At 39.4% G+C, this 13,412-nt stretch overlaps 1 protein-coding gene and 1 pseudogene across 1 annotated transcript; one reads left to right on the forward strand and one right to left on the reverse strand.

Moving 5' to 3' along the window:
- Positions 1-317: 317 nt before the first annotated feature.
- On the reverse strand, positions 318-4,541 carry LOC137745287 (inositol phosphorylceramide glucuronosyltransferase 1). Its single transcript, XM_068485219.2, has 10 exons — positions 3,964-4,541; positions 3,540-3,660; positions 3,225-3,410; positions 2,574-2,737; positions 1,901-2,008; positions 1,641-1,778; positions 1,416-1,553; positions 1,010-1,277; positions 767-890; positions 318-657 (listed from the first exon to the last, which is right to left on the reverse strand). Exons 1-10 carry the CDS (start codon positions 4,225-4,227, stop codon positions 516-518), a joined length of 1,653 nt encoding a protein of 550 aa, XP_068341320.2. The 5' UTR covers positions 4,228-4,541; the 3' UTR covers positions 318-515.
- Positions 4,542-8,785: 4,244 nt separating this feature from the next.
- On the forward strand, positions 8,786-11,946 carry LOC137744737 (uncharacterized; annotated as a pseudogene).
- Positions 11,947-13,412: the final 1,466 nt, after the last annotated feature.

Consider the following 13,412-nt stretch of genomic DNA (forward strand, 5'->3'; position numbering starts at 1 on the left):
ATGATGTTCTAAAAGATAAACAGTTTGGACCGTCAAAATACATTAAGAAGTGCGCTCAACAAAAACATGTCAAAAGTTGTGTAAAGAAGTTCACATCGCGGATCCACCCCCATTTTAAATCCATAACATACCAACCCATCGTCTGTTCGTATTATAAAATAGAGCACTTGAACAAAGTGGGAGTATTTTGAAGGATTTTTAAGTAGTGGCTAGGTGAATGTAACTAAGAAAACTTCAACTTCTAAATGTGTGAGATATTTCAAATGGTTGTATCTTGGTATGGCACCGGCACTTTTAAGTGATATCAAAGATTACCATTGTACAGAACAATGTCGGAACTATGATTTATAGCTTTTGAAAGAATATTGTACCAAAATTTCTTAGATGAAAAGCAAAAAAAATTCTAAAATCAACAAACTTACTGCAGTACTTTACAAGCTAATCGTGGGGATTCCATGTGAAACAGGTTACAACAGAAGGAATCAAACACAGGTTCAACTAGGTTTGCTCGCGGGTCAACACAACAAACATAAGCTCCTACTTCTCGTAGCATCTCGTTCTTCGAAGCCTCTCAAAAATGACCTAGTTGCAAGGTGCTCTGAAGCGTATGTCATGAAAGATGCCAAAACTAGACCTCCAACGACCATCAAACCCAGCCTGTTAAATGTCGTGACGATGCATATTGTTATTAATCATTCTCTTTAATCGCATTATTTTCAAAGATGAATAAGTAACCCAGAAAACTATAACTGGTCAAGCAAATTACCGTAAAAATAGAGCTGTTATCCCGAAAAGACATGGCAAAGATGGCGCAGCAACAGCCAGAAAAGCCATTCCTAACCCATAATACAATCTAGCATTATCACATAAAGATGCTTGCCGTTGATGACCTATAACACATCAAATAACCATTGATTGAGTTGGAAAACAAATACACAAGCAAACAAGGAACTAATTAGCTGAACTTGATCCGTGAATGTCGGCACTGGTTTAATTCAAGAAAGCTTACCTTTTCCAGAATCATAATCAACTGATTTGGGAGCAGAGGGCGAGGTTTCTGCTTGCACTGCAGTTGTCTTTCCCCACTGATAAATTAGATGCAGATAACCTCCAAATAATACAAAGAAGATAGTGAATGTCCACTCGTACATCAACAGTAAACCAGTCCATGGCATAACTTGTCGAGGCACAATTGCAAGAGAAACGGCAAGGGCCACCAGGGCAGCCATGAAACAAACAACAATAGAGATTCCACCCAAGTAAACTGGCACCTTGGACTGCATCACATTAAGGATTGTTTCACGACAGAAGTCTCTAGAACAAAGAATTTCTAATGACAACAGAATATAGTAACGTTTGGTGTGAAGTTATTTTGTACATGATTCAACATACAAAATTGAGACAAGCGATCTAACCTGATGATTGGGATTTATAGAGGAAGACGTGGAAACAACAGTATAATTAGGTATCCCCATAGATCTAATTTTGTAGCAAAGGTGCTTGATTTGATCATACAATGAACTTCTACACAATGAGCCAAAGTAATCCTGTGTCTGCACCAAAATTGACACACCTTGATATCCAGAAAACAAAATAACCATTTCTTGACATTCGGCCAAATTAATCATGTAATTACTAACCTGAACACAAGACCGATAGTAACAAAATAGTAGAGCACAAAATGGTAGCAGGAAAAGAAACTTCAAAAGAAGAGCATCATTTGGATTTCCACCACCTCCAGTTCTTGGAAGGGTTTCCCTAAGCTGTACCCTAACATTCTGCAGTATAAATGAAAGTCATAGCTTATAACTTCTTTGAATGCAAAAGTTACAGTATAATATTTAAAATGAAAAATCAGACAAACACATAGATTATTAGAAAATTGAATTCAAAGCAGTACCTGCCAGACATCGACCGGTTTCAAAAGCCAAGATGTCCACCAATCCCAAGGTTTGAGGGGGCCAAGCGTATAGTGAATGACACGGAGTTCACTTTCATCTACCATCCACTGAGAGTATAAAGCATAAACAGATTAGACACCTTAATTGGCATAAAAAATATTAAAAAAAAAAGGTGAAAAATAGAAATCAAAGGTCCATTTCCATTTAGCGACTTCATATGTGTCACACCTTATTGCTCAAAAGGACAAACTAAAGAAAATTGTATTCTAGAATGTAGATATAACAAATCATTACTGGTCGAATTTGGAGTTCCCTCTACAGCTATATACATGGGTCAGAAAGTAGCACCACAGAACCAGTGATATTCTTGGCAGTTTTTTAATCCAATTAGCTTCACATGTACCAATTAAAGGGTTGTTTTTATTTTATCATTAAACTCATATAAAGGTTCTACTTGGGTTCCGGCCCTGAGGTTTCACTATTGAAAACCAAATAACTTCTCCAATGCCAAAACTTATTCTTCAAGTGTATACAATAGAAATATTATCTCCTTCTATGGTACTTTAAATTTGGGAGTAAATGTGCAGGCATCGATATCATGCATGGCAATGAAGACATGTAAACTAGTCGATTAGCATTAATATAACATGTCGAAAAGCTATTGATACATACCTTGTTTGCCAGCATATAAAGACCGACATCTGCATTATATAAAGTGGAAAGTCGCTCCATTTCAGGAACTGGTCTAGACTTTTGCACCTCCTGCGATAAATTGGGCTCAAAGAGATGGGCATTTGGAAAATCGGAATAATATGAATTCAGAAATCCCTGATCTCCTGTAATAAATAATTAGGGTCATAAAAGTTTAGAGAGACGAACGACTACAATGGATTAGTGCTTTCTCCAAAGAAAACCCAATGAGTGAGAAACATATGATACACATTATAACAACCAACTTGACACTAAGCATGTACTTGAGTATTTAACCAGGGATATCAAGGAACTCCTTTTGACAGAGCGACATGTACATATAAGAAATTATTTGAGCCATTGACATCAACAGTGCAATCCAATTTAATATGAAATCAGTTTTTACAGAACCATATCAATAAAGTTGAACTAAATTCCTTTTCCTAAACATAAACTTCACTTGGAAGCTCAGAATTTTTTTCTCACATTGGGTTTGACTATGCATTTAAACTACACTCCAACAGTACAGACTACAGATCAATGTTCAATACAACATGCAGATGGAGAAAGAATTACGCTGAAAGAACTCACAGGTAGTGCAAAGTGATTAAAATTACATGAAGATTATGTTACCTCCAGTGTAAGAAGGCAAAGTGGTCACTTTTCTCATCATGTCGTTAAAAAGAGTTTCCGACGGTTCAACTACCATCACCCCGGAGTTCAGCCTCTCAGAATGCTTCAAGTTAGCACAGAATTTACTGCATTTGAAAAGATCCTCAATGCTCTTGACAACAATAGTATCCGCATCGAGATACACAACTGCACAATCAAACTCCCGGCGATAAGAAACACAAAAAAAAAGAGTGAACTTCAAAATCTTAAACTAAAAATATTGCATCTTTGATTTGTTATATCCTATGAGAACTACGAAATCATCGAAGTTTTCACCTTTCTTGTAGTTAGTCATGTTAAATATTTTGAGCTTTGTGTAGACACCCCAGAACCTCGTCGGCCGGACTTGATTAGGATTTGCCAATAAACTAATCTTCTCCACTATCCATCCATCAGCCTGCACAATTAATCACAAAAACTAATCAAGCTTACAATAAACCTGATTCCGGGCTGTTTTTCGCAGCTCGCACTTCACTCAAACAAATACCCGATTCAGGAAAAAGCAGCTAACTTCAGCTTTTTCCAAAATCACTTTTCGATTCAGTTAAATCCAACTTCACCAAAACCAAAAATGGAATTAGAAAAAAGCAGCTTTTTTTTCTTTCTAAAATCACTTCTCCAATAGGAAAGTCTACAACTCAACTAAAGCCTAAACTCAATTCAGCTTCCTTAACTAGAAACAGGAACAAGAATTAATCACCTGGAGAAGCTTCATGGCGTAATCGGAGACGCCGTCGGAGACCAGAGCCACCATGTCCTTGGTCGATCCAGTGTCCCGTATCGACTTCCCGAGCACTCGAACGCCCAATAGGAACTCATCTCCGTACAGCAGCGTGACGTAAGCCTCCACCGAAGTCTGGCGGCGGGAAGACGACGACGACGACGAATCAAAGGCGGCGCTTTGTTGAATCGCGGCGGCGGCAAGCACAAGCGCTGTGAGCACAAACCACGCCTTGAGTCTCATTATAGTAAGGGAGCCTCTGAATTTTGGGTTGATATCGCTTTCTCGAGAAAATTGGGGACTTTCTCGAGAAAATCAAAGAGTTTGGGATGGGGAGGGTTTTTCCTTCGAATTTGGGTTTGATTTGTTTGTCGTCTCTGACCTGCCGCAGAATAGTCCAACTAGTTTCAAACTAGAACGAAAGGATCCATGGATCATGTGTCCTGAGGTATACGATACCATCTTTTAAGTTAGAAGTACTTACGATAGTTTTTTTATGTTCATATATAAAAGATTGATGAAGATTTTGAAAGCGCATACATCTTTGTTAGTTTTACAGTTTAATGATTTTTTTTTTTAATATATAAGTGATGGGTCTTAGTTTCAGTTTAACAGTGTTAAATGAACGATTGCGTGTTAAGGACAAAATGTGTTGGTTCTAGTAAATGAATAATTATCAGGGTCTGAAAAGATTTTTAGCTCTAGCATAATGAACTAATCAACTTTGGAGTGGAAACTGGTACCTTGTGTGACTCTGTGTCTCTATGGGATCACTCGTGAGGAAGCGTATTGAAGTATAGAATCTCATATCAAAAATAGTACCAAAATAATATATTTAGGTCATCTCCAACCAAACAAGGGCTAAAAGGCTCCTTTTAACCCTGCAATAAATTATATTTTAATGAACAATGTCATACCATATTTTATACCATCTCTAACCGAGGGGGCCAAAGTGTCATAGGCCAAACATAAAATATTATTTTAATTGAATTAATATGGTTAATTAAATTAAACTACCATATTAAAATAAGGGTTTCGAACATATTTTGAGTATCACTTGTTGTCAAATGAATAAGCCTTTGAATTTTTTATCTTTATATAATCTCAATAATTTTTTGGATAAGATTTTAAGTGACACGTGTCGTTAACGTGAGTAACTCTCCAGATTTCTTATATTTATGTAATCTCAATAATTTTTCGGATATGATTTCGAGTGACACATGTCGCTAAAGTGAGTAACACTAAAGTGAAAAGTATGTCAGAAATTATGTAGGAATGTCTTAGGTATTTATAGGAAAAAAAATAGATTTTTTTTTTTTTTTTTTTTGTAAATTTGTCCAAAAAAAAAAATTTCAAATAACCTGATCATGCTGACGCCAGATTGTCGTTGGCATTCAAATGGGTTAAGCAGGAAAGCTGACAAAATGTCAAGCTTGACATTTTGGTGCTGGAAGGCTGGTTGACTGGAAATGGCCAGCCCGTTGGCCTGATTTGGGGTTTTTGGCCAGGTGGAGCCACAAGCCCTTTGGCCAAGCCCTCAGTTGGAGATGACCTTACATGTGGGAGATGCCCTTTGGGGTTTTTGTGTCATTTCAAGCTATTTTTAGCTCTATGGTCAGGTCAATTGAAGATGACCTTACATGTGGGAGGTTCATGGTTGAACTCCCTCCAAGCTAAAATTCCTAGCGTGCATACTAAGGTTCTAAAAAGTGTCAGCTGCTAATCGGACGGCGAGTAAACATTATGTTGGGTTTGTCTATTGTGCATCGGTCACCTTTAAATATATATTACATGCATCTGTGTACATGTAATGATAATTTATGAGCTATTCCGAATCAGAAATCTATACACAGATGTATGTAATATATATTTAAATGTGACATTTTGCATGCACTGTCGTCTCTGTACCGATGTATGGTATACATGCTAAATAACTAAATCAAAATTATCAACATTCACCCATATAAAGTCAACCATCCAAAACAATAGTGTATCACACATACTAGTGCATTGTATCATTTTCAAATTATAGGCTCCCGACGGACTGATTGTGTCAGAGAAGCTGACAGACTGACAAGTTTTTGAGTTTCATTGCTCTGGGCTCTGCTGTGATGTTGTGACCGAGTATTGGGCTAATCAGTAGTATTGGGCCCACCACCACAATACAAGTCCATTAGGTCTCTCCACTTTGGTCCTTATTTTCCCTGGACCTTTTACAACTTAAGCCCAAAAGTCCAGATTCAACACCCACGTGGCCCAAACTTCTCAATCATGATGTGATACATTACATCACCACTTAAGTGCTAACTAATTAGTAAGTTAATACACCGTCGACCGCTTAATTGTGCTCACTTCACAATTTAATCATAATCTGAAACTCATATTTTGCGTAGGGTGGTATTGTTAGTTGGTTAAATAATTAGTTATTAGACGAAATGAAAATCAGTAAGAATTGCACACCAGAGTACATAGATATGATTGCTTTCAACCATTACGACAAAATTTCAGCAGTTTAAAAAAATAATAGTTTGTTCATGAACAGACAAGTGGTTAATACCGCATTAACTTTTGACCAAAAAAAATTCTCGTATTAATTTAAGATTCATTTGGGATTGCTTTTAAAATTGTTGAAAACATTTTTCGTGAAAATGTTATTGAAACTAATCTTTAATGCAAGTGAATCCTAAAAAATACTTAAAGTGATTCTTATAAGAAACACATAACTGACGCTTCTAGCATGAAGCACTTTAAATACTTTTAAACTCAGAAACATTTTTTCTAAAAACAATTTCAATCATGTTAAAAACATTTCCAAACCACACTTTACTAACTGACAGGGAGCTACTATAATTTCATATCTTCATATAGTGTCATGCGCACAATTTCATTGGTTCCTCCTCCGTCTTGATTTGATAAAGGGATGTTTTAACGAAAAGCCCACGGTACTGTTTATTTTAACGAAAAACCACATTTTTACACTCACTTTACCTTTTATTTTGTCCTTATCGTTAAAACTCAAAGTTTTCAAACCATTTTCATTAGTTTTCCTTTGATAATGGATGAATGAATGATTAGTGGTGGTGGCGGCGGCTGTGGCGGTGGCGCTTTAGCTTTACTGGCTTTGTTTTTTGGCATATCACCACCATGTGGGGGCACCTAACGAATTTGATTGAAGTGAATCCTTTTCTTTTCACATGGCCTCCAGCCTTTTCATCTTCTTTATGCTTTTCAATTATTATCTAATCTTCTTTGCAATCCAAATATTTATTTGCACTTTTTTAGATTTATGAATATATAATTGCAATCTGCCAGATGAGTGCATGTGAAGTTATGGAAGTGACTGGAATTTGGTAGTCCCTCTCTCTCCTGATATGAAGAAAGTTCCGAGTTGTCTATCTCCTAATGTTTTTGCACATTGTAACATGGAGAGATTCTCATCTGCTCAAATTCATGTCCATTACCAATTAGCTCATTAGACAACTGATTTCATTCACTATTTCATTAACCATTTAACCCATAATGCGAATGAATTCAATCCTTGATTTCACGATGCAGCAGTGATACCACACTCTCGTTTTCCAATTTTTTTTCTTCTTTGTTTCTATTACATTCTCATGAATTCAATGTATTGGACTTAAGAATTGAAATCACTCTCATAAAACTCATTTTTTTGACCTGAGGAGTTTGATTCCTACAAAATGAGAATCAACTGAATTTTCCGATCCAACGTGGATGGCCTTAGAAACAAAGGGGGAGTTAAAATACTATAAAGCATATGAATAATGTCAATGTTTTGCAAGCAAACATGGTAAAGGGTGACCCTAAGGCAATAAGCCCCCGCCCTACCCCCCCCCTCGGGGACACTTTGTGAGAATTTGGGAGGGGGGATGTTTGTCATAGGTTTGCAAAGAGATTTCCATGACTCGAATTAGTGACCTTTCGATCATAAAAAAACAGCATTTCCGTTACGCCACGACTCACCCTCAAAGTAATCATGAAAAGGAAAAATAAACATTTTTACAAGTTTAACAGAAGATTTTTTTTGTTAACCAAAGCACAATTTTTTCCAGAATAATTTTAATTAATAGTTAATTAATGCCATTTGAGTTGACTAATGATGAATTATAAGAATAATGGAAGTATTTATCATCTGGAAAACACATTCTCTCCATGTTTTGCTGTCTGGGAGATTTCAAATAACTCCAAACCTTGACAGTCAATTCACTTATTAGTTTCCAATAACTCCATATAATTTAGCTGCTGCAGATCCCGAGAACCCACGTATTCCCAATAAGTTAATCCCTTATCTGCCGAAATTCGAAACAAATTTGCAACCGACTTGTAGCTCAAGCAGTTAAAAGCATTTACTCACGCATCTGTGGCCTTGACTTCGGTATGGCTCTCTCAAATAAGTAAATCCTCCACATCCCTCCAACCCACGTATTTCCAATAAGTTAATCACGCATCTGTGGCCTTGACTTTGGTATGGCTCTCTCAAATAAGTTAATCCTCCACATCCCTCCAACCTCCAACCCCACCCCACCCCACCCCACCACCACCCCCCCCCCCCCCCGACGGCGGCCCGCGGGGACCCCCCATCTGTCATTAGTTATCAAAACCAAAACAAATTTGCAATTGGCTTAAAGCTCAGGGGCACCCCACATTTGTCATTAGTTATCAAAACCAAAACAAATTTGTAATTGGCTTGAAGCTCAACCAGTTAAAAGCATTTACTCATGTATTCGAGGCCTTGGCTTCTCTGTGTCTGTCTCTTAAATAAGTTAATTCCTTCATCTATCAATTGGCTTGAAGCTTAAGCGGTTAAAAGCGTTTACCTCTGCACCCGAGATTCTATCTTCTCTCTGTCCGTCTCTCAGATTCATATAACTCCTCTAGAGTTTTGGCACTCTCTTACTCCCTCTGTTTGAAAAAGCCCAGAAAATGCCACCACCCTGATAAGAGAAGGAACATAACAGAGAGAAGAACAACAAAGATGTCAACCCTCTTGGTGTTCTTCTACTGTTTCACTGCCACCACTCTTGTTTTTGCTCAAACCGCGCCGGATGTGGAGTGGTTGACCTTACTTTCGATCAAATCTAGTCTCGTTGATCCAACCGGCGGCCTCAAAGATTGGAAAATGCCGAACAACGCAGTTGAGGGAGGTTTGCCACATTGCAATTGGACCGAAGTTTGGTGTAACTCAAAAGGGTTTGTAGAGAAGCTGGACATCTCCAACATGAACCTCAGTGGCCATGTATCTGATCACATTCAAGGCTTGCGCAGTCTTTTGATGCTCAACATTTCTTGCAATGCATTTGACACATCGTTGCCAAAAATGATAACCAATCTTACGTCGCTGAAGAGCATTGGTGTGAGCCAAAACAAATTTGTTGGCAAATTTCCAACAGGTTTCGGAAGGGCTTCAGGACTGACATCAGTCAATGCATCGAGCAACAACTTCTCAGGATTTCTTCCAGTTGATCTTAGATACACAACCTCCCTCGAAAGCCTTGATTTCAGAAGGAGCTTCTTTTAAGGTTCGATCCCTACATCTTACAAGAACTTGCAAAATGTGAAGTTTCTTGGCCTCTCTGGTAACAATCTCATGGGAAGCCTTCCAAGAGAACTTGGGCAGCTTTCGTTGCTAGAGACTATTATTCTCGGATACAACGTTTTTGAATGCGCAATCCCGGTGGAGTTTGGCAACCTCACCAATCTTCAGTATCTTGACTTGGCAGTTGGCAGCCTCAGTGGCCAAATTCCACTTGAATTAGGTAGGCTGCAAAAACTCACCACAGTTTACTTGTACAAAAACAATTTCACAGGAAAAATCCCACCACATGTTGGTAACATTACATCGCTAGCGTTCTTGGATCTCTCCGATAATAAGATTTCTGGAGAGATTCTTGAAATGCTTGTGCAGTTGACGAATCTGCAGCTTTTGAACTTAATGTGCAACAAGCTCACAGGTTCAGTTCCTGCCAACCTCCACGAATTAACCAAGTTAGAGGTACTTGAGCTGTGGCAGAACTCGTTGACAGGTCATCTTCCAACAAATCTCGGAAAGAATTCCCCGTTGCAATGGTTGGATGTGTCATCGAATTCATTGTCAGGTGATCTCCCACCAGGTTTGTGTGCTTCCGGCAATCTCACTAAACTCATCTTGTTTAACAACTCATTCTCCGGTCCAATCCCAGTAGGCCTTTCGACATGTTTGTCATTGGTTCGCGTTCGTATGAAAAACAATCTTATTTCGGGATCCATCCCAGTTGGTCTAGGAAATCTTCCAGTTTTTCAAAGGCTAGAATTGGCGGGAAACAATCTTACTGGCCAAATTCCTTTGGACATTACTCTGTCTGCATCGCTCTCCTTCATCAATGTCTCTCACAACCGCCTTGAATCATCTATTCCGTCGAGTATCATTTCCCTTATGAATCTTCAAACCTTCATGGCTTCCAACAACAACTTGGAAGGCAAGTTACCAGACCAGTTCCAAGACTGCCCGTCTCTCCCAGTCCTCGACATTTCAAACAACCATATCTCCGGAAAAAATCCAGACAGCATAGCTTCTTGTGAAAAGCTGGTGAATCTGAACCTCAGAAACAACCAGTTCAACGGGGAAATCCCCCGACCAATAGCAGCAATGCCAACATTGTCAGTTCTCGATCTATCCAACAATTCTTTAGTATGTCAAATCCCGGAAAGTTTCGGAAGCTCACCAGCCTTGGAGATGCTGAACTTGTCCTACAATAGGCTTGAAGGTCCAGTACCTGCAAATGGTATCCCAAGGACCATAAACCCGAATGATCTCGTAGGCAATGCCGGTCTTTGCGAAGGCATACTTCCATCATGCTCTCACAGTTTAGCCGCGACAGCAGCTCCTCACCGGAATATGCACATCAAACGCATCGTTACTGGATTCATCGTCGGAATCTTAGTAATTTTGACTGTTGGAATAGCATTTTTCGCAGAGAGATGGATGTATCGGAAATGGTACTTGTATAACAGCTGCGACAGTTGGTTTAACAAGACCAATCAAGAGTGGCCGTGGAGGTTAGTAGCATTTCAAAGAATTAACTTCACAAGTGCTGACATTCTGGCTTGCATACAAGAATCAAACATCATATGAACGGGAGCGGAGTTGTTTATAAGGCGGAAATCCATCGACCCTATTCGGTTGTAGCAATTAAAAAGCTATGGAGGTCGGGGACAGATGTCGAAAGTGGTGATGATCTATATGGTGAAGTGAACCTCCTTGGCAGGCTCCGGCTTAAGAACATTGTTCGGTTGTTAGGGTACCTTCATAACGACCATGACGTGGTGATGATATACGAGTTCATGCCGAAAGGGAACCTTGACGCCAGAGTGGCAGATTTCGGGTTAGCAAGGACGATGATCCACAAGAACGAGATAGTTTCAATGGTGGCAGGATCTTACGGATACATTGCACCTGGTAAGTTAACTACCAGAATACGGTTTCTGTCAAAAACTAGTTAGCCATGTTAATTTGAATCTTATTCCCCTAATGTTTTGTAACAGAATACGGATACGCGTTGAAGGTAGACGAAAAGACTGACATCTACAGCTACGACGTAGTTCTGTTTAGAGCTATAACCGGAAAGATGCTTGTAGACCCTGCGTTCGGGGAATCTGTGGATATCGTGGAGTGGGTTCGAAGGAAAGTGAGAAGCAAGAGAACCTTAGAAGAAACACTGGATCCTAGCATACCCGGTGAATGCAATCATGTTCAGGAAGAAATGCTTCTCGTCCTCCGAATCGCGCTTCTCTGTATGGCAAAACTCCTGAAAGACAGGCATTCCATGAGAGACATAATAACAATGCTCGGAGAGGCGAAACCGAGGAGGAAAAGCATTTGTGAGAGTAGAAGCCAGAAAATTGGCAAGGAGAAGCCTATCTTTAGCACCTCACCAGTCATGGGTCTTCTGTAGGAATCCATTCTCCAAGCTTTATCTTCGAGTTTTATTTCCTTTCGCGTAAATGTATCTTCTCTTTTCTTTCGACTAATTTATACTGCGCCTTCATAGCAGGATACACCGTTGATGAACATTCAACGAAAAAGAAGTACATTGTTTTTAATCAACAATTCTTTGTACCTCTAGCAATTGCAAACAAACATACCTTCATGTAGCTTGCATTAAGTCAAAGGTTCGAACGAGGGGGTGTACATGAGGTCACATATGTTTGTTGGTGGATATGTGCGTTAAAAAGTTAATAAATTAAAAATTAAAATTTCCCACCAATTACATAGTGGTGTACCACTCATGTTCCCGTCACAATTAAAAATTTCTCATTTCCTAATAGATAAACATAATAACACCGCCATTTTCTTCAAAAATTCTTTGCAAATCCTACCATTACCAAGAAGAGTCTATCTCAATATTAAGCAATAAACAGATGCCATTTGTAGTTTGCAGATATCAATATCTCGTCCTGCAGCTCATCCTTCTTCCCCCTCACCGCCTTCCATGCCGCCTCGACGAGCTTCACATCCCCATTTCCTACTCTAACCTCACCCACACTCTTCAGCAACACACACAGCGTCAGCAGCCTCTTCGTCTACTCCAAGTAGCCTCTTCGTCTACTCCAAGTTCAGCTCCTCCTTATCCAAAACCGCCTCCGAACCAGCGGCGCCGCGAATGCGACACTCCGAACCCCCCGAAACGGTGAAAACCCGACTGCATAGCAGAACAGCGCCAACACCACCTGCGTCGCAATGCGCTGGGCGGAAAGAGACGGCCTTTCTTCTTCCCTCGAGCCAACACTTCTGGAAGCTTCTAGAAATCTAAAAAGGAGGGGAATGCGCGGAATTGGGAGTGGAATTCGGGGGTGTTTCGGGGATTTGGAAGCGAAAGTTTTTATTTTGATGCGGCGGTTGACGGCGAAATTTGAGAAGCGGGGATTTCGGGACAGCAAGAAGCAGTTGGGGAGGGGGCGGAAGGCGAGGATGGAGTCCATGGTGACGTGGCCACCGGAAAGGAGTGAAGTTCCGGCTGGAGGTGAAAGCCATTAATGTTGTTGGTTTTTCCGGTGGGAAATGGATTGAATAGAAAATGCTGAGGAAGCTGGAGGAGGAGTGAGCACTGAAGAAAGTTTAAAATTTGGGTCAATGGCCCAAAAGTATTTGGGTCAGAATTTAGAATTTGCTTGACGTATAAGCCCAAAAATAGAAGAAAATTGAGGCCAATTTTGTCCTATACAAATAAAGCCCAATATAATCAATTTTGTTTAAAAATCAAATCAGATGGTCCTATTTCTCAATCTTTCTAACTTGCTCCTAGCCTTCTATGAAACCAAGGTAGAAGAGATTGAGAAAAATCAGTCATTCACAATCTCTAGTGAATGATTACTCAACTTCACACACTGTAAATAGTAGTTTGTGAAGCAGATTACAACACCTTTACTCACAT

This window comes from Pyrus communis, chromosome 12 (genome assembly GCF_041283825.1).
Source record: "Pyrus communis isolate YQ-2024b chromosome 12, ASM4128382v1, whole genome shotgun sequence".
NCBI lineage: Eukaryota > Viridiplantae > Streptophyta > Magnoliopsida > Rosales > Rosaceae > Pyrus > Pyrus communis.